Source organism: Rhinolophus ferrumequinum (genome assembly GCF_004115265.2).
Source record: "Rhinolophus ferrumequinum isolate MPI-CBG mRhiFer1 chromosome 15 unlocalized genomic scaffold, mRhiFer1_v1.p scaffold_54_arrow_ctg1_1, whole genome shotgun sequence".
NCBI lineage: Eukaryota > Metazoa > Chordata > Mammalia > Chiroptera > Rhinolophidae > Rhinolophus > Rhinolophus ferrumequinum.
This window is the reverse complement of record NW_022680357.1, coordinates 8,064,190-8,084,490: the sequence shown is the minus strand read 5'-3', so window position 1 is coordinate 8,084,490 and position 20,301 is coordinate 8,064,190. Positions and strand designations below refer to the sequence as shown.

The 20,301-nt window shown below is 45.8% G+C and overlaps 1 protein-coding gene across 32 annotated transcripts in view; it reads right to left on the bottom strand.

The window, feature by feature from the left end:
* RBFOX1 (RNA binding fox-1 homolog 1) overlaps window positions 1-20,301 on the bottom strand; it is a 1,406,067-nt gene that overhangs the window by 172,223 nt on the left and 1,213,543 nt on the right. For all 32 annotated transcript variants that reach the window (XM_033101485.1, XM_033101490.1, XM_033101492.1 and 29 more), the window contains one exon: window positions 10,401-10,643. In XM_033101485.1, the coding sequence (XP_032957376.1) occupies window positions 10,401-10,643 (243 nt within the window). The remainder of the gene's footprint in view (window positions 1-10,400; window positions 10,644-20,301) is intronic.

Sequence of the window (20,301 nt, the reverse complement as noted above, 5' to 3'; positions counted from 1 at the left end):
GTCTGCCACGATATCATCATGATTAAAAGAGCAGAGAATGTCCTTTAGGTAAAATAAACTACTTCTGATGGGAAGTCACACAGGCTGATTTCAGGAATCTACCAGAACCTCTGTGGATTAATTAATGCATTAATTGTTGGATTATTAAATCGTAGTCTTGGTACAGAGCTAGATCCAGTTCCTGCACAAACTCTTAAGAGGGGCAGAAGCTCAAAGACTGGGTTCCTCCCTCTAGGCGAGTAACAGATCCTTGTGAGTCAGGCTAGTCTGAGAGGTGAGCTCCCTCTATTAATTGTACAGCCTTGGGCCAAGTCACTTAACATCGGTGTTTCTGTTTCCTCATCTATAATTTTGGCATCTTCACACCCATCTCTTGATGGGTTATGGAATGTGAACAAAATGCGTATCATTGTGCGTGGCTTGATGAGTAAGGGAGTGGACCCTGGGGTCAGACTGGCTGCCTTGACATTCCACCTCTGACCTTATTAGCTCCGTGACATGACCTTGGGCAACCTCCTTGGTTTCTGTATGCTCTGGTTGTCTCACCTAGGTAACACGGGGTTACTTATGGTCCCCACCTCCTCTGGATGCTGTCAGATTCAATCAGATCATGCACAGAAAGCTTGTAACACCACTGCCTTGGGCATCTAGTATGTGCTAACTAAATGCCAGTTACTGTTATCGATACATTATTAGTCAAGGAAAGGACTGTTGCGTCTTCTTTTCTTTCTTCCTTTCAGTCCAAGAAATTCCCATTTGTTTTTCTGCTCGACCAATCAGGATGCACATTTACATTTCCCCCTTTTAAAAGACAAAGGCAGCTGAAACTCTTTGAATTGGATTATTTGCAACCAACCATGAATTTTTTCTCAAGAAGGAAATCTGTCTTTTCGCTTCCCAAACAAGTCTGCCACACTTAAGCCTTCAGATTATCTTAGTCCTGCTGGCCTGGTTTGTTTTGAACCGTACAGTCTGCAAACCTTGGTTTACTGGAGAATGAACTTGCCACGCAGCTTTGTTGCAAGGATATGGACATCAAATACAGGCCAGGTCCTCAAGCCTGGATATGTCCTGTTCCTGATGCCACAGGATGGATTACTGTCTGGGTTACAGTGACCTTCTCACCAAAGTCCAGGAGTTGGAGAGACCATGAAAGTTTCAGTGGGATTTCTATGCTGCTGGTTCACCTGTCAGGCTCACCTGCCTCGCAAGGGTCTGTTACCTGACAAGGGGGCCAGAACCAGCCTTCAAGCTTCTGGGAGCTTCTGCAGTAATGCAGACCTACCTCTACATCAAGCCTATGATTTAACAATCCAACAGCCTCTATGCTCTTCAGGGATCAAATGGTGGAAACCCAGACACTAGTGAGAGTGTTTTGACCCGGGAGTGATTGGCACTGATGCTGGTGGAATACACCACACTCTTGAATGAGTGCACACAGCCCCATTGGCACGGCCGCCCGATCCGCGGGAGAGAACTAGATCAAATAAAGACTTTTTAAAGAAGTTTGAAGGCCTTTGTGAACAGAAGGCCCAGTAGTGGCTGAAACCTCTGGCTAGGAACCAAAATAGGATGTCAAAGAGAAATGGAGACTCAAATCATGTAATCCAACCACTCTTAAAGGCAGGGTCATAGGCGTTGTCTATTCCAATGTGGCCACAACCTTGAGTAAGTGGATTTTGAAAACTACGGCGGAATTCAGGAGAGAGAGTGGAGGAAAGGGACGGTCAAAGCAAGTAGACTACAGGAGCAGGGGCAGGGTTCAGTGGGAATTTTCTTTTAGGAGGTTCCTGTTCTGGTGTCTGCTGTGAAAGTCACTGTGTGACTCAGGCAGGTCACTTTCCGTCTCTGAGCCCCAGCATCATTCATAAAGGAAACAGGCAGACAAGATGGTCATTCCAAACTCTAACGCTCTATGACTCTCTGCACTGTCACACTGAAGCATCCAACGTGTCTTTCTAATAAACCTGAAATACAGTCTCACTTGAAGGGTTAAAGTTCCTAATTTCATCCCTTGGAAATAATAATAATAATAATAATAATAGTAATTCATCTTTAAAAAGATTAAATCAAAGGTTATTATAAACTCAGTAGCTTCACAGGCTGGGCAGATAACAAAAATGTGTGAAGCAGGAGCGAACAGGAGAGTCTGTAAAAATCCAAACTGCTGTTACCTCTTGACAAAAAAAAAAAAAAAAAAAATCAAAAGATTTTGTAATACTGGGTCAGCAATCCAAAATGGCAGATTGGATGGACTGACGGGGCACCCCCTTTGGATGGACCTCGGGATCCTCACTAAAGGGTGGCACAGCATCGTGTCTATGATTTTGTCATTCCCATATTAATGGGGAAAATTAATTATTTATTTTACGGACGTCTCCATCATAAACTAGGCTCTTTCAAATCTGTATGTTGCTTGCCTGGACCTGAGAGTATTTGAGTTTTGGCCCTTCACTTATGCGATCTCCTTACATCTGTGCAATCAGAAGGTTGGACTAGATAAACTCTTGGGTTCCCTCCAGAGCTAACACTCAAAGGTCTGGCTGAACCATCCTTGAACCCTCAGCTAACAGAGCATATCCAACTTTTTCCCTGAGTCCAAAGAGAGTACAGAATTCGTATGAACTCATTATAGACTTGTACAATGCATGGCCACAAGTCAAGAGCACGAGCTGATGGATGGCTACTACTGAGTGCTTCAAATACCGCCCACAAAACAGATCAATTCCTGCTTCTAAATTCATTTAAAAACAAATGAAAGCAACAAAACCATCTAATGGGGCTTTGAGCTATGCAAAGGTAGGTGGGTTCTTCAAACACCTACACCAGTCACTAGAATACCTCATGGACAACATACTTGGTCTTCAAATTATCCAGTCACTGCCCCAACACAAAAATTATACTGGGTGCTAACACTCGCTCACAGACTAACATCCTGATCAAGGATGGAGATTGCTTGGTCCTACTGAGGGAGTAAGATTGATGAGAGTGAATACAAGTATGAATAAGCACAAAACACAAACACAGAAAACCAGGGTGAAACTTGTCAGATGGCTGCCGGACTTGTGTTTAAATACGACACTGAGTCTCGCTGAGGCAACATTAACTCAAGTCAAAACATGTTGGATCTTCCTCAACGCCAAGATGCTTCAGGTCTCATGAACAAAACTTCAGTCGTATATTTCTCTAATAAATCTTAACCTTGTTTGTCCACACCCTCGACTTAGCTCAATAAACAGCTTGGACCAATCAACCGTACTCAGGCGAGAGTGACTGAAAACTATTTGCACAGAAATCATATTAAATACAAGAATTACTTTTAAAATAACTGGGGGATTGTGAGTCTCCATTTGACTCGCACACCGCAAATTTCACACTTCGTAGGATGGATTGATTCTCCTGCAAAAAAATTAGAATGAAGAATTCAGGACAGAGGAGAACACTCTGATTTTCTGATTTCCCATGAAGAATGATGTAACTATCTTATAATTATCATGGTTCCTATGTTTACTGTGTGCCCGTCACTCTGCTAAGCCCTTCACTGACATTACTTCATGAGGACTTCACCACGACTCTAAGCATCACATACACAGAGAAACAGAGTGAGGCTCAGAGAGGTCACATCATATACCACTGGTCCCACTCCGCGTCAGAACTAACAGGGGAACTGCAAGCTCCTCACGGGGATTCCTCCCTGTTTCTCCTGATAATACCTTAGGGTGTTGATCCAATGCCATCATTTCTGACCTGTCATGAGAACCTTCAATTCTACCAGAATCCAAGGCGGTGGCCCTAGTGCCATAAGGGACATTAGACACACGCCTCTCTGATGCTCACAATTATGCTTGTTCTTCTTGGAGTCCTCTTGACTTAGGCTCCATCACGCCTTTCGGCCTCCCGGGGACTGGGTGCTCTGGGGAACAGGGGCTTTACAACAGTAAAATAGCCCTAGTATTGCGTAACGAAGGCCTTTCATTTATCCTGAAAGCCATGGGCCATTTACTCCAAAGCACAAACAAGAGACAGAAGCATAAAACTCATCCTCACGAGGGAACAAGGGGCAGTACCTGTGCCCTGAAAGTAAATGTGAACCTTAGGAAAATAGAATGAGTGTTGACAAAACAGCTCAGCCACAGTGTCATCTGAAAAGACAATTTCCAAGCCACCAAAACATGTGATTAGAATTTGCTCAAGGCACAGGTCTCAAATAAGAGCACGCTGTAAGCCTGTAATACTGCACATGCTTGGGTCCGCTAGAGCCTCCCAGGGGGACATGAGTAATAACACCAGGCAGAGCACGCTTTTCTCCACGGCGATCTGTTCAGAGGTAAACCCAGCGCGTTTTCCTGGGCATGCCTGGGGATGCCTTCTGGGCTTCCAGCCCTTAAGAGTTTTGGTCTTAAGTCTCACATACCTGGTTTGGAGCTCCAGCTCCTACCTGTTAGTTACAATGACCTTCAGGAAGTTATTCGCCTCACGTTCCACAACAATAACACAGGATGATAATCCCTCACACATACTTTTTTTTTGGTGATGGAAAGTCAAGGTTACCTGAGATTGTGCGTGCAAAGTACTTAGTTTGATGCTCACTGAACAAAAGTGATCATTTTTGGGATGATTATTCCAAATCCTATTTTGAGATAGCTACTTATCTTATTTTTAGATATGGTGTCCCTCAATTATGCTGCCAAACTTTTGAGGTAAGCACATGAGGCCATAATCCCGCCCCGCCTAGAGAGAGGCACTGTCTGGCGTTTTATAATTCATCTCTGATGGTTGTATAGAAAGGAAGAGGAAGGTGGAGGAAGGAACAGTAGGAATAATATCAGAAGTCAAATGACCAGCCCAAGATCCTTCCACTTGTAAACAGTGGGGCAAAGGGCCAAACTCTAACAAATCCTGAGCCCAGGCTCTTAACTGACCTGCTTCTCTAAACTGGTCAGTGGAGCTGATGAAACCAGCCTGCGGAGGAATTCTAAATTGCTTGCCCTGGTTTCAGGCACCGGTCGTCTAAGCTGCCAGCCAGGGGACTTCTAGGGAACACCCTGGAGATTGAGGCGAGTCTAGCCTTTGACACCAAACAGGGTCAGGTGAGGATCTAGACTCTGGCACTCCCCAACTCCAACCTGTCAGCCTCTTCGTCCCTCTATTTTTCCAGTTTGAGAGATGAAAGAGTGCCTCGCATGATCTGCCAATGGCAGCACACCTTCCCTTTCTTCTCTTTGACACCAGACAACTCTCAGACTCCTTTGGAGTAGCTACACCCAAGCATCCACATATAGAATGGCCACAAGCAGAGAGATGGAGCGTTGAGCAATTTGGGCGAGTGTGTGGGCAGCAGGCCTTTTCAAGAACTGTCTGTGGGGGCGCAAGTGGGCTCTCTGTAGGGTAAGTGAACAGTGTCTACATTTCAAAGCCATCTGTCTTTTCAACATTCACACAGAGACACCCAGACAGGGACAGCCATATTTGAAGTCAGCTGTTTACTACAGACTGACTGGGAATAACAACACTGTAAGATAAACCCCAGAACCTAAAAGTCCAAGAGAAACATGAGAAAGAATGAGTTGGATCCCAAAGTGTGATACAAAATGATCTCCCAGATATATAGGGTGCCAAAGTGGGTACTTAGTCGATGTGAATGCTATTATTTTGAAGATGGAACTAGTGAGAAGTTAGAAGACTGATTTAGAGACAGAGAGAGATAGAAAACAGATGAAGATAGGGATAGGGATAGAGATAGAAATAGAGACAGAGATAGAGAGATAGATGATAGATAGACAGACGGATAGATAGATAGATACAAGCAGACTGCTATAGATGGAATTCTTGTGTCCCCCCAAAACGCATATGTTGAAATCCTAGTCTGGAGGGGAAGTGGGGTCTTTGGGAGGTGCTCAGATCAGGAGGGTGGCGCCCTCACCAAAGAGGCCTCAGAGTCCCCTTGCCCCCCACCACGTGAGAACACAGTAAAAACATGGGCGTCTATGAACCAGGAAGGGGGTCCTCAACAGATACCGAATCTCTTGGTGCCCAGATCTTGGACTTCCCAGCCCCCACATTGTGAAAAGTAAAGGTCTGTCGTTTATAAGCCAGCCAGTTTATACTATTTCTGTTACAGCAGCCTGAACACACTAAGACAGGGGCATATGCTTGCATTGGCATCAAATACTTCTGGAGGAAAATAGAAGGGATTGGCAACTGCTGTTTCTAGCAAGGAAACTAAGAACTGGAGTTGTGTGCACTAGCAAGTTTTCGTTTTCATTGTCTAGCCTTTACTCACGTGTGACTTTTTAAACTACAAATCTGAGTTACTGTACTAGTAGTCATAGTAACAATAACAACAACAATGGCTGGTTAACAAAACCGAATGCGCTGAGAACTTGTCCCCACAGCTTAGCTACATAATTAGCTTCCATAGCCTATATTCTCTAGTGGACCAGTATGTAAATAGTTAAGAACAGGAAGTCCTCAGCAACCCCATGTCTTATCTTCTTCAGGTATTAATGACATCTGGAGACACAGCTAGCACTCCAGTGAAAACAGCCGAGGACTAAGAAGAAGCTGGTTCCTTAAACAGGTCTTCCTTCTATCAATAGAGCTCGGGGAACAAGCTCAAAGACCCACATTCTTTCTCCCATCAGATCCCAGAGCGGGTGGGAAACTTTTAAACAGACTGCAGAGGTGTTAAAAATAGAAGTTAAGTTGCTATTGGAGATACATGGAGAATTCACCACTTGCAAATCTCTAATTATAATATGTCAAGAGTAAAATACCCTGTCAGGAGCAGTATCTAATAGAATCCAGTATTGGCTCTGTCAGCACAGTGATCCAGGTGTTTGGAGGCCTACATTAAATAGACATTCAGCAGAAAAATGTCCTGCACAGACTCATCTCAGTCCTTGGGGAACTGAAAGGATGACCTGGTAAGTCTTGGCTGTCTGTACTTTCTCAGCTCTGGTTCGGAGCTCTGGATGCAGCCTGCTTCCTTTTTACAGATTCTGCACTTTGTGTTAAATCATGTGCATATATTAGAAACTCTTGGAGCCTAGCAGATGGGTGGATCTTTTCTCTTCCCCAAACCACTCACTTTCTCGAAGAAACGATGGCCTCGACAATGCCCTCAGACTGGCATTAAGCACCGTGGCTGCATGCCAGAGGACAGCTCGAGTTATTCCCGGTACAACACTAACCTATGGGGAGCAACTTCAGGGTGCGTACACAGTGGCCATGTCTCCCAGGGTTGGGAGAATCGTGGGTCTGACCTGCTGGGAGGTTAAATTCCTTCCTTGGGAAATGCAGAAACTGGAGTGGGGAGAAGTGCTTGTGGTAAATGAGTGAGGACGCAGACACAATTTGAAACAAACCTGTCAGACCCTGTCCTGCACAGTCAGGAAAGCACAACTCAGAAGTCAGGCACGGACAGCAGAGGCATCTTCCCGTTTGGCCGAAGAGAGAAAAACATGCATGGCATCTGTAGAAAACAAGATGGCTGCTTTTACACTCCTTCAGGACCAGCCACAAACCCTCCTGCTTCAGCTTATCATGATTCTTTTCCCTTTAAGACGTGCTGTAAGGGTATGTACCACACAAACGTGGCCGAAGGAGACAAAGTAACTGGCTAAGCAGCCCCACCACCAAGTCACTCACTCCAAGCTCTGAGAGGCGTTCATTGCCCTGTAAACACGCTAAGCACCGTCTGAACCAGATTCCTGGGTGTGTGCCCAATTTCAGCAATTATTTGATTGCTCCCATGCTCTAGAACTTGATCACATTACAATAATTAACAGAACACATGTCCAGTAGCTCTGTAAGGGAGGAGAGCTTGTCTGCTCACCAGTCCACCTCGCTGCAGAGAAGGATGCTGAACACCTCAGCTTCCCAACTGGATAAAGATTTCCTTTCTGGTAGGCATAATTAACTCTTTTGTTTAAACTTTCATTTTAGAACGCTTCTGGCTTAAGCTCTTTTCAATGGCTTCCCATTGCTCCTAATGTGGAAATCCACCGTCTTACTGAACCCACTAGGCCTGTGGGATATGATCCTTGCTGGCTGTTCCTATTTTATCCTTTGCCACTGCCCCCCCAGGCCCCCACCCCACAAACGCTCTCCACAGGCCCTAGACACACTGTCCTCTTTCTAATTCTTGGAATGAGCCAAGCTCTTTCCGACCTCAGGACCTCTGACCTTGCCATTCTTTCTGCATGAAAAGCTTCATCTTCTCACCTTAAATATCATCTCCTTGAAGAACGGTTCCCAGACTACACATTTGCAGGCAGCACCTCTAGTCTTTTTTATCCTCACATAGCACCCGTCTTTTCCTTAAAAGCCTGCTTCACGATTTCTGTGTATGCAGGTAGCTGTTTCCACGCCACATGTTCACTCTCTGCCTCTCACACTAAGTTACAAGAGGGAAAGGACCGTTTCCATTTGGGTCAGCCACATCACCTAGCCTGCACCCTGGCCTTAGCAGAGGTTTAATAAATATTTTGAATAAACGGATGAATGAAAAAATGAATGAATCTTCCAAAGCAGTTAGTATAGTTGGCACATGCTAAGGCTTAATAAATAATGTCTGATTGAACTTTTTTTCAGTCCTGAAAACGCCGTCTGAGGCCCTACCACCATTGGTTATCACAAAACAACCAACACACAAATAAACAACCCCATCACTACCATCTGCAAGCCAGTACAACACAGACACCTCAAAACCACCAAGCCCATTTAATTGTCTCACGCCTAAGTTACTGCAGCAGTCAGCTACACAAAGGTGACAGCAGCACTGTTCACAAGAGCCAAAGGCAGACACAACCCAAGTGCCCATCAACGGCTGAAAGGATAAACAAATGTGGTCCATCCATACAATGGAATAGTATTCAGTTATAAAAACAAAGGAAGCACCCATACATGTTACGAGATGGATGACCCTTGAAAACCTTGTATTATTGGAAAGAGGCCCGACACGAAAGGTCATATATTACATGATTTCATTTTTATGAAGTATCCAGAATAGGCAAATCCATAGAGACAGAAAGCAGATTAGTGGTTGCCAGAGGCTGGGAGAGAGAGGAATGGAGAAGGTCTGCTTCCTGGGCATAGGGTTTCCTTTTGGGTGATGAAAATGTCCTTGAACTAGACAATGGTGATGGTTGTACTACACTGGGAATACTTAATGCCACCGAGTTGTATACATTAAAATGGTAAGTTTTATGTTTTACACAACCCTAAAAAAGGGGGAAAAGCAACAGAAAATTTTAGAATGTAGAGTATTTTTAAACTTTTCCAAATCTAACCTCCAGGTTAGCAAAGTACCAGACAGCAAAGTTAGTCAATGGTTGCTTTCAGGTACAGGCAATATATCATGCTTCAAATCAACAAAATTCTTCACAAGTGTTGGTTTTTCCAGAGGCCTGGCGGCGGGAGGAAGAGGCACAAATACCTTACATTTATAAAATGTTCCAGACTCAAGGCTTGATGTGCCCAAATTGCTAAAGAATTCTGGAGAATGTGATGTCCCAAATGTATATCTTGTGGTATCCATGGCGACCTTAGGTGGTACACAAATGAACGTTAATTTCAATAATCATTTTTCCTTTAGGGTTATCTTTGATTCATAGCCAATAACACTAGTTTTCACTGATGGTGGTGTTAAAATGTTTCTTTTGTGTTTTGTTTGACTTGTTTTTAACCCATCCACCTGCAATAAAATTTATTCTTTTGGGTACATAGAGTCATGTAACAACCACTGTCAAAATACAGAACAATTTCTCTGCCCTACAAAATTCTCCCTTACTGACCTCTGCAGTGCAGGCCTCCACCCACTAGGGCTCAGCAATAAAACGGAAGAGACGGGGGTCACACATCACAACATGGACCAACCGCAAACGTACGAGGCCCATTTAAGGAGGGCTGGCGCAGACATGCAGAGTGGCTGCAAATGGATGGGCACAAGATTTGTTTTTGGGGTGATGGGACTACTTCAAAATTAGATTATGGTGATGCTGGCAAAACTCTGGAAATACACTAAAAATCAGTGAATGGCACACGTAAAATTGACAAGTTTCATAGTAAGTAAATTACATCCCCCTAAAGCTGTTTAAAAAAATGTTAACAATTGTGTATGATCCCATTGAAATGACATAATTCCAGAAAAGGCGAAGCTGTAGGAGGAGAAAGTAGATAAGCGTTGCCCTTCACACATGAACGTAGCTAACAAATAACGTGAGGATTTACCTAAGTAATGAGAGAGGATGCCAGTAATGAGGCAAACTGGGGAGCTGGGATGACAAGCACCGGCGCAAGCAGTGCTTTTGGGGAGGACAGATGGGGGGTGTGTCCCCCATTGTCAGTACCGGAATCCTGGCGCCCCTGCCCGCCCCGCAAAGAGGAAGCCCACTTACTGTGGCGGTGCCCGAGACGGTCTGCGCGCTGGTGTCCCCTGCGCTCTGCTCCGAGTGCGACTGGGCGGGAGGGTACAGGTTTAACGTGTGCTCGGCGACGGCGGTCTGGCCCGTGTACTCGGGCGCGGGGTGGGGATGAGGGGCCGTGTATTCCGCGGGGATGCCGTTCTGGGGGGGGGCGAACTGGGCCGAAGCATAAGGCTGAGCCATTGTGTCAGGGGCAGCTGCTGCTTCCTGATTACCCTGAAAAATCACAAAAGTGGAGAGAATACGTGAGAACACCGTGAGCGTGGCGGAGCAGAACGTTTCCCCCGGCCCAGGCATTAGTTACCCAGACGCTTTGGAGGTGCCAGCACTGTGCCCAAAGCCCAGTGCATCTAGTTCATCTTCCCCAGACCCCACAAAGAAGGAGCAGCCATCATTCAGAGAATCCCATTGTACAGATGCAGAAATCAAAGCTCAGTAAGGGCCATCCCTTTCTGCACTGAGGTCACCAGCCCAACAGCCAAAGACTGTGAGGGTCCGTGTTCTACTGGCTTGGATTTTTCTGGCAGAGCTTCCTTATTTCATTCCCATTTGGAGACATGTGAGCATGTACTTGTCTCCAGTGACAGCAGAGCCTTGATTTGATACTTAAAATGCCAAGAGCGATTAAATTGAATGTGTGTGTTCTCGAGAGGAGAGACACTTCGTCTAAGCATTTGAATTTAATCAAAGTTTTATGTGACTTGGCTCACATAATGGGATGGGGGTGTCCTTTTAATGGGGGTCACAGTGTGTGTGTGTGTGTGTGTGTGTGTGTGTGTGTGGTGTTCCCAGTGCCAATACAAAGCAGCCAATGAGAATTCAGAGCCTAATTTGCACAAAGATGGCACCCTGTGATATTCCCATTTTAAGTATCTCTGCAAAGTGCTGGACTCATTAGTCAATGCCTCTCCTCACCCCGTCTTATTTCATTTTTTTATTTTTTGTAATCACAGAGTATTATATAACAATTCACCCTTCAGATCCAGGCAAAACATGCAGTGCCATAATTACAGTCAAGTCAAAGAATAAAAAAAGAAAAAAAAAAAAGAGAGAGAAAAAGAAAAAACACCCTGAATTCAAATGCTTCCATTTCAGGAAACATCTTCTCTCTCTCCACCTCCACCCCCGCCCCCATAACTCCATTACCCTACACACACACACACACACACACACACACACACACACACACACACACACACAGCATCAGAAACTGTAACCGAGCAGTCCGAATTTTCCATGGTCTCAAGAGATGGGATTGCACAGTGAGAGAGAGCTAGAGAAAGAAAAAAATTAAAGCTTAGTAAGTCAGCACACCAAGTCGTTGCCTCTCCCATTGTCTGTGGTCAATTAGATGTGACTTCAGCCCTCACCTAATGACAGCAAGGCAAAAACGTCAGAATTGCCCACATCTCCTCAGGCCTCACCACCAACACTTGAGAGCCGCTTTAGCTAGAGTGACTTGAGTGCTGCAGAAACATTGTAACGCAGAGCGCGGAAAGTTTATTCTCAGAGCTGTGTACAGCACTGGCTCATTTGTTTAGAGAGGACCCTAATTAGAATGTTCCAGATGACACGTGGAAGAGAAGGAAGCTTACGATCAGTTTAAAACATTTTACAAGTGAACACATTCCCATCAGGTCTTTTCCTCCCCCAGAGCAATTTCTTCAACCGTCTGTGCCATTGGAAGCAGAAACGCACAGCCATTTCTTTCTTTCTAACAGGTTTTCACGGCGGTTGGGGCTGCGCAGGGTCTTCCGTCTGTGCTGTGGCTCTGTACATAAAAAGTGAACCCTGTCCATCCTCAGGGAACCACAGGGGACATTTATTGTCCTTGCCGCTCAGTGTTCACTTTTGCTCAAGGACAGTGCCCAGGGCACAGGGCTACCCTCAGCTAGCCTCAGCCTAGGTACCTAGGAGAGATGTAGCTTAGCCCCGCCTCCCGTCCCCTCACGTGACCCGGCCTGGCTAATCAGACGGTTCCACTCTCACAGTGACAGGGTTGGGTGTTCATGACCATCTATCCAAACCAGTGAGTTAAGCCCTAGTAACTCCGATGAAATTAGTCCTGAGGCTCTCCTGGAGTTTGGGGTGGGGGGCGGGGAATTCTCCTTCAGCTGTGATTGGCAGCTGTAAAAATAATGTTAAGCCTGGAGCTGCCAACCATTGCCTCTTGAAGAGGGTCGGCCTAAAGCAGAAGCCAACCCAGAGGGAAACGCAGCCCAGAAACAGAGCAAGTGAGTCGCGGTGACATCATTTGAAGTCTTGGATCCAGCTTTACTGGCCTTTAGTAATGTCGCTGTTTGTTTTAGTTACATTTGTCAGTAAATGTCTTATTTTGCTTAAGCTAGCGTTTCTGTCACTTACAACCCAAAGGGTCTTCATTAATATCAAAGAAGTTTTCTGCTGGTTATGAGCCAACTAGCATCCTCTCATGTACAGGGCTGTGCAAGGAACATATCGTATCCCGGAGAACAGAAAGTCCATTTGGATGTCACTTCCTTCTCGCCGAGAAGCCCCAGAAACTTTGGGACCTTGGGAACTGTCCTAAGAGAAATTCATGGTGACAGATTCTACTTCTGCCCAAAGGTCTGTTTCAGCCTCCCCTCCCTTCCCCCTGGCTCAGCTCTGAATTGAAAGACAGACTTGTGAGAACTCCAGGTGTAGCCTTGTAAGGGAGCATGAAATGATGGAGGAGCAATGGTAGAGAGATGGTCACGCGAGACCAAGTTTTCTCTCCACCTCCTTCAGTGGAAAACACTTTCACAGGAACACGTATGCCTTTGCTCCCCGAAGAGCCATCTCTGGAGGAGTGTCCCAGTCTCACAGGCTCAAGCCAGACCGCACGGACTCTCTGCTGGGATCTGAGCTCTCTCTGTTTGGGAGAGAAGGGCCTGCCTCAGGAGGTCTATGGTCGCTCCATCCTCTGAACTCCATTAGGTTTTCTCATTCACTGCCTCCTCTGCTAGGACAGCCCGCCCCTACTCCCTTGCCTGGCTAGTCTCTGCTTGACTTTGAGTTCCCAATCAAGAGTTCTCTCGTCCAGCACGGCTTCGTTGGCACTTAAACCACGTCAGCTGCCTGCCTTCTGTAACTCACTGTAGCTTGGGGCCACGTCTCACATCACTCCAAGTACTGCCATTTGCCTTCTTATTTGTCTGCGAGCATCCTGAGGGCAGGGGACTGTGTCACACTGTGTGTCCCACCTTCAGCCTTCAGCAGCATGCTAGCTGCAAAGTAGGTATTTTACAATGGTTTGCTAGGTGAATGCATGCTTGACTGATAAACTACGGGCTCTGTAAAGCTTAAAGCTTAATTTGGCAACAGGAGATAGTTGGGGCTGGGACAGTAGGGGAGGAATTGGCATATGGCCCATAGGAGAAGTCTGGCCCACTACTGGGCTGTAAAGCAGGGAGAAAAAGGGGGTGCATGCTAGCTAAACAAAGGAGGGGTGGCTCAGCTAGAATCGGGAATCGGCAGTAGAGAGGATGGTGCAAAAAGGGTGGGTTGGGAGCTTTTTCAGAATTTGCTTTCCATCACGGGCTCTCTGAATGGTAAACATGCATGCACACACACAGGCTTCAAATTCCACAGAAGTGGGCTGAGTGAGGAGAGGAAGATCCAGGATGGCCTCAGGCTTCTGTCCCCCATCTGAAAGGCAGCCCCTTCTCTTCACCAATGTGGTCAGGAGACAAACTGAGTGACGCCTTCCTTCAGGCCTGCTGGGTACCAGGCACCATGATGGGTGCTTTGCATCAGTTCTTAAACGCAGATGACTGTTCCCAGCGGACATCAGGCAATGACTGGGGACAAGTTCTGGGTGCCATAACTGTGCAGGGAGAGTTGCTACTGGCATCTAGAGGGTGGAGGTCAGGGATATTGCCCACATTGTACAGTGCACAGGATGGCCCCCACTACAAAGGATTATCCAGCCCCAAATGGTAATAGCGCAGAGGTCTAGAATCCCTACCTTGCATGCACTGCCTCTCTAAGCCCACTTTGTTTTACTGTTAAGAATACTGTAGCCTAGAACTGGTAAATCATTTTACAAGGCTGCAGCCCTAAGTAGCTCTTTGAGATGCCAAGCCCAGGTGTCACTCATCTGGCAAGACTGTCACCTGACAGGGAAGTGCGTTCCCATTTGTAAATAAACAAATCTCACTGTCGCATATACACGATGGTCTCAAGACCTGTTTCCACCTGGTGGCGTGTTAGACCCTGTGGGGAAGTCAGGTGCTGGGGTATTGGATTCAAAGATGCCAGCGTTCCCTTGGCCAGATTAGGGTGTTAACCCTTGGTGAGTGTTGGAGCTCAGGTCTTGATAACTTCTGCCATCTCAAGCCCAAGGTCTCACTTCACAAGGTTCTGAGGCCACCCTAGGAAAGGCAAGGGCCGACTAGGAGCACCATGGGAGCCAGGACAAACCACCAAGCCCAACCAAATCTTGTGGCAATCTGGCACAGCCAGGGCACCGAGCTCTCAGAACTGTGTCCATGGTCGCCGAGGAGCGTACAGGTAGCTTTCATGTCCACGGGCTCTGGGTTGCACTCCTGTTCCTGGAGTTCTCAAACAGATGTTGGTGGGACCCCCCATGGTTACTTATTAACACTGACAGCCCTTCCACAGAGACCCAAATTAATATTCCCAACATTTGCACTTTGGGCTAATTACAGCTAATATTTAATTAAGATCACTGCACTTCCTATGGAATGATTTTTCACCTTCAAAGGGCTTCAGAGATATCTTTGTTTCCTCCCCAGTGATGTTCCTCGAGTCTTAGCTTGGCTGAAATGTATTTTCTGGAAAAATACATTCACATTAAGGGCACCTTTTCTACTCCAGGTCACGGCAAATCGTGGGCACGTGAAGAGGCTCCTGGTTGAAAGCTGAAGCCAATTGCATGCAGGTGACAGTGACAGGCAGACATTTGGAGCATTCAGGCTAGACATTCCCTCATTTGCAGAAGCTGCCTTCTTTCTTCTCCTCCGATGCCAAACCCCCACCTTTCCCTAAATAAGTGGCATGATCAGAGATTCTGAGAGTCACAGAGTTGTGGTGCTTGTGGGTGTTTGGAGCTGGTGGGGGTTGTGATTCTGATCTGCATGCATCCCCCACATCACCGAGCAAGTGCTTCCAGAGATTTTTGCAAACCTAACATCTAATTTTCAGTGCCTGGACTTTCTTGGGTTGCTGCTAAATATACGAAAGGGGGTTAAAAGAGGGAACCAAGACCTGATGTTTTAAAACCCACTTGTGCTGCTGAACTGGGTAGAAACTTGAAATAAAGAACATCATTTAGGATAAACGTAGAAGAAACTTCCCTGTCCTCATACACGAATCCTCAATTAGAGCAACTCATCAACAGACAGAGAATGTGGGACCTCCCCTCATTACCTGAGACCCCCCAAATGGGTAGCTTGCACTCCAGTTACTGGGAGCAAAAGGAGATTAAAATGCAACCGAGTCTGATTTATCAAAGCCAAAAAAAAAATGCCATTTCAATTTAAATATTTTACTGAAGCATGAAATAGCAGGATATTATTGCTATTTTAAGACAAACATTGCAATCTGTCTGTTAGCATAGGGTGTAGACCCTGCTGCATGCAGACATTTAGAGAGCCGTTCCTCAAACACATGGGAAATTATTAGGTCATTGAAAAGAAACAACCTGCACCCTTAATTTTCTCTCTGAGATGGGCTCAGGAGACAAGAGTCTGAAAATGAGAGGGCTTTCCCCCCCCAGACACCTCTCTTCTCCTGTTCATTGTGCTGAATGGTTCAGTAAGGGCAGTTTTGGGAAAGTAACAAGAGAATAAAGGGGGGCAGCCCATCAGACTTCGCAAAATATTTTGGCTCCACATCTAATGCAAGCCACATTTCAACTGAGAAATATTCTTTACGTGGCACAGCACGAGACCTGTTTATCCTTCTCAGTGTAACTGCCTGACTTTCACTAACGGGGAAAGTGGCTGCTTTCATGGCTGCCGAGGTGGATTGTAAAACAATCAAGGATTTTTCTGTGTGTGCGCGCGAGCGCGCGCGCGTGTGTTTCCCCAGCTGTAATCGTGAAACTTTCTGAGCATCACCTCCCCTTTTGCTTCTGGATTTTATTTGTTCCCATTGCATTCCTTGCCCAGAAAACCCTCTTCTGGCCGAAACATAGCCCTTATAATGAAGAGAAGACCTCACAGGAATTGTGAGGCCCTAATAAAGCAGCTGATTACATCGATCCACACAGCCAAAGAAAGCAGCCTCTCCAGCCATGGGACCCCCACCAACTCAGACTCGCTGGAAGAAACCGCATTCTTGCTTGCCTGCAGTCTCCAGTCTTGCTAACAGTTTGTTTTACTTTAGTTTAGTAGCTGGTCTGTTCTACTTCTCTGGCAGGAAATCGCGCCTATCCAGAGAAAGCCTCCAGGGCTGGACTCAGAACTAAGCTGCATCGTGCCCCCGGGGCTTTGAAACAAAGAAGGAAAATGCAAAAATGACACCATTAACCTGCTGGTTCTAAGGCCAGCTCAGTTCCACACATCAAGCAGAAAGCTGACACACACACACTCTCAGCTGAAATCCTCTCCTTTCCCCCGCGATTCAAGGAGCAGAATCTGCATCTCAGGAGACTCAACGTAAGGAGAGCCTGCAGCTTAATTCAAATCGCAATTCCGAGTGAAAAATAAAATGGGAGAAAAAAAAAATACCTGCTCCACCATCCTGCTTCCTTCCTCCTCCATAAACTTAGCAGCTGTTCTAGACCCACAGCACAAAGCATCTGCTCAAAGCAAGCCTGTTAGGAGCCAGGGTGCGTGCGCTGTGCAACGTGTGTGGATGGCTGGCGTGTTGCAGGAGAGGGAGTGAGGCTGCCTGGCTGACCTCCCCCTCAACATCTGACTGCTCCCCAAACCAAGCCCAGATGGGACTCATTCCGCCAGCGAGGCCTGGCCCATCAATCACAGCTCGCTCCTCCTCTGACTCCTGGTCTGTGTCAGAGAGCACACTGCGCCCAGGATTTTATAGAGGCGGAAGGAAAACTACGCGCGCGCGCACACACCACAGCACTCGACTACAGTAATAGCTGTTTAAAAAACATTAGAAATGCTAGCCTATGCATCGCCTGGAGCGGGAATTTTTCATTACTAAACTAAATATACAGTATGCAAAGTTAGGAAACCCATCGGGAGCTTGCTACTATCCTATTTTGTTTTAGATTTTTAAAAGGGGCAGACGATGGAGGTAGCAGGGGAAGAGACAGCGGGATGAAGAAATACTTCAAAGAAATAAAGGGATGGTGAGAGAGGTAAAGTTAAAAAAAAAATACCATGAGAACACTGGGGACGAATTTATAACACAGCTGCGCGATTTGACTGCAAAGTGATCTTAACATACGGTAAAGGATGCTTATTTGGGAGGTTGGTGGCCTGGCTTCAGTGCAGACTGGCTGTGTGATCTTAAGGCAAGTTGTTGCAATACGTGGGGCAATAGTTTTTGCTTCTATTTCAGTGGGAATAACGAGTGAGTTCATGGGGTAATTTTGAGGATTGAAATAAAAATCAAAGCAAATACATACCGGGGCCTGGATCGTCCTATGCGCTATGTAAACAGACTCATTCACCCCTTTCAATAAAATAGTGAGCGAAATCCAAGACCCTGTGGGCCGCTCTGGGCTATGGCTTTCAAGAAAGGAACACACCGTTGACCACAAAATCGCAGGGTTTGATAAATGCCATGAAGGAAACACACACCGGGTCGTGCTTTCTTCGTTTCTTGAACTTTTGTCTCTTCCTAGCTTGTTTTTTTTTTTTGTTTGTTTGTTTGTTTTTAGTTCTCTTCCAATGAGCAAAATTGAAACCTCACGCAAAAAACTCCTGTGATTTCAATGCCAAATGCTGCCTCTTTATTTAAAGCTACAAATACTTTATTCTTCCTTTATTATTAAAAGTACAAGAACCAGAGTGAAATGTCAACACAATTACAGGTTTTATTTGGTCGTGTCTTTCTTGCTCATCAAGGAAGAGGGTTCAAGAGTCCCATCCACCCTTCCTGTGGATAGGTGCTTACCACTGAGATGTCTAGCTATGAAAGGAGAGATCTTCCTACCCTGGAGGGGATGGATGGGGTTTCTGAAGTGATTAAATCTGTCATTAAATTGTGTAACAGAGGAGAAGGTGAGGGCAGAGGAGGCTGCCTGGAAGAATTCAGCTTTCCTGCTGGTCTGTTGGTGGTACTAGTTCAGGTAGTTTCCAGGGTGATTTTTTTTTTTTTTTTTTTTTTTTAAAGTCCAGCTCTTCAGGGTTGGAAAGAAAATCTGGATAAATGGTACTTGTGCCATCCTCACATTTCCACTTCCAGTCACACCCTGGGGATACCGATCATGTAGGATTAAATAAGCATCCTTTTGGGTTCCTTAAAGGGCTGTGTCAGCTCCCCCCTCAGAGCTGCACAGACATGGAGACCCACAGCCCTTTTGTTGCACGACTGCGGCCCAACATGTGGACTCGGTGGTCACTCATGAGCGGTAAGTTGTCTTTCCTGTCCTTACTGATAACTGAAAAGCCAACCGTCTGTCCTTCAACCAAAGTCCTAGAAAGCAAAAGGGACCAGCTCAAGACAAACTTCCTGGTGAAGGATGTTCTGGGAGTAATAGAGAAAATACTAAAACAAACAACCAACCAAACAAGAACAAAACCCCGCACTAAACAGAGAAGAGCGTTTCAGGTAGAAATGATCAGAGATGCAACAGGATATTATTGGTCCTTAGCCAGTGGACCATCAGATCGCTTGGGGTATTCTCTTAAAATAATCAGCCTCCAGGACTTCACCCCAGACCTCCTGGCTGAAGGTCTCCGAGGGTGGAACCAGGCATGGGCCCTCTGTAAAGGTGCCCAGGTCATCCTTTTCTTTTCATTCTGATACACAATCCTGGGGGACATTTTTCTATGTTTTTCAAATATAGGTGCGATCCCATGGGATGTAAAACCCATGCAGGGGGTGACCACAGCAGCATTCTTGAAATGAAATAAACTATACCACACTGGAAAAGAACGGAATAGAATAATGTGAGTATTGTACATGAAACCTTTATGTAGGTGAATTGGGTGGCAACCTAAAAATCTCTTTAGTTTTCTCACTTATTAATATAAATAATAATACATATTTGTCTTCCCAAGGGGATTCCTGTGATGTTTTGGGGAGAAAATCCACAGGAATGTGCTTTATAGTCTGGAATGCCCTGTGAAGACGTATGTCCTGTTGTGGGGATGAGATCAGTCCCCCTTCTAGTCCAGCAAAGTAGTCCCTCTGCAGAACACGTGAGGAGACATGTGGGGTCCTGTGGCCCTGTGCTAGGCACTTCTCACGATTACCCAAATGACACAGACATTATGGTCCCTTTTAACGAAAGAAAACTGAGACTCCAAACAGGCAAAAAAAAATTTCCCAATGGGAGCTAGTAAATTAGTCAAGTGGCAGAACTAGAACCAGAAGCTAATGTAGTCTTATTAAAGAATTCCTGCCATTGAATCCATCCTAAGATGGAGATGGAGATGATAATGATAGTGAAGGGGAAGATGCTGGTGATGATGACAAAGATGGAGATGGCAATGGTGATGGTGGTGATGGTGGTGATGGGGGTGACGGTGGTGACAGTGGTGACGGTGGTGCGACAAGAAGAAAACTTTTTTAAATCACTATGTACCAGTCATTCTTCTAAGTACTGAGGATGCACAAATTCAACAAAGTAGTTTTGCCTACCTTACCTCATTTGATAAGAACGCGATGTGGTACCTACTATTATTCCCTTTTCAAGGGAAGTGGTTGCTTCTTAATACTCACACAACTAGTAAGTGCTAGTTACCCAAACCCATCAGACACCTAAATTCTA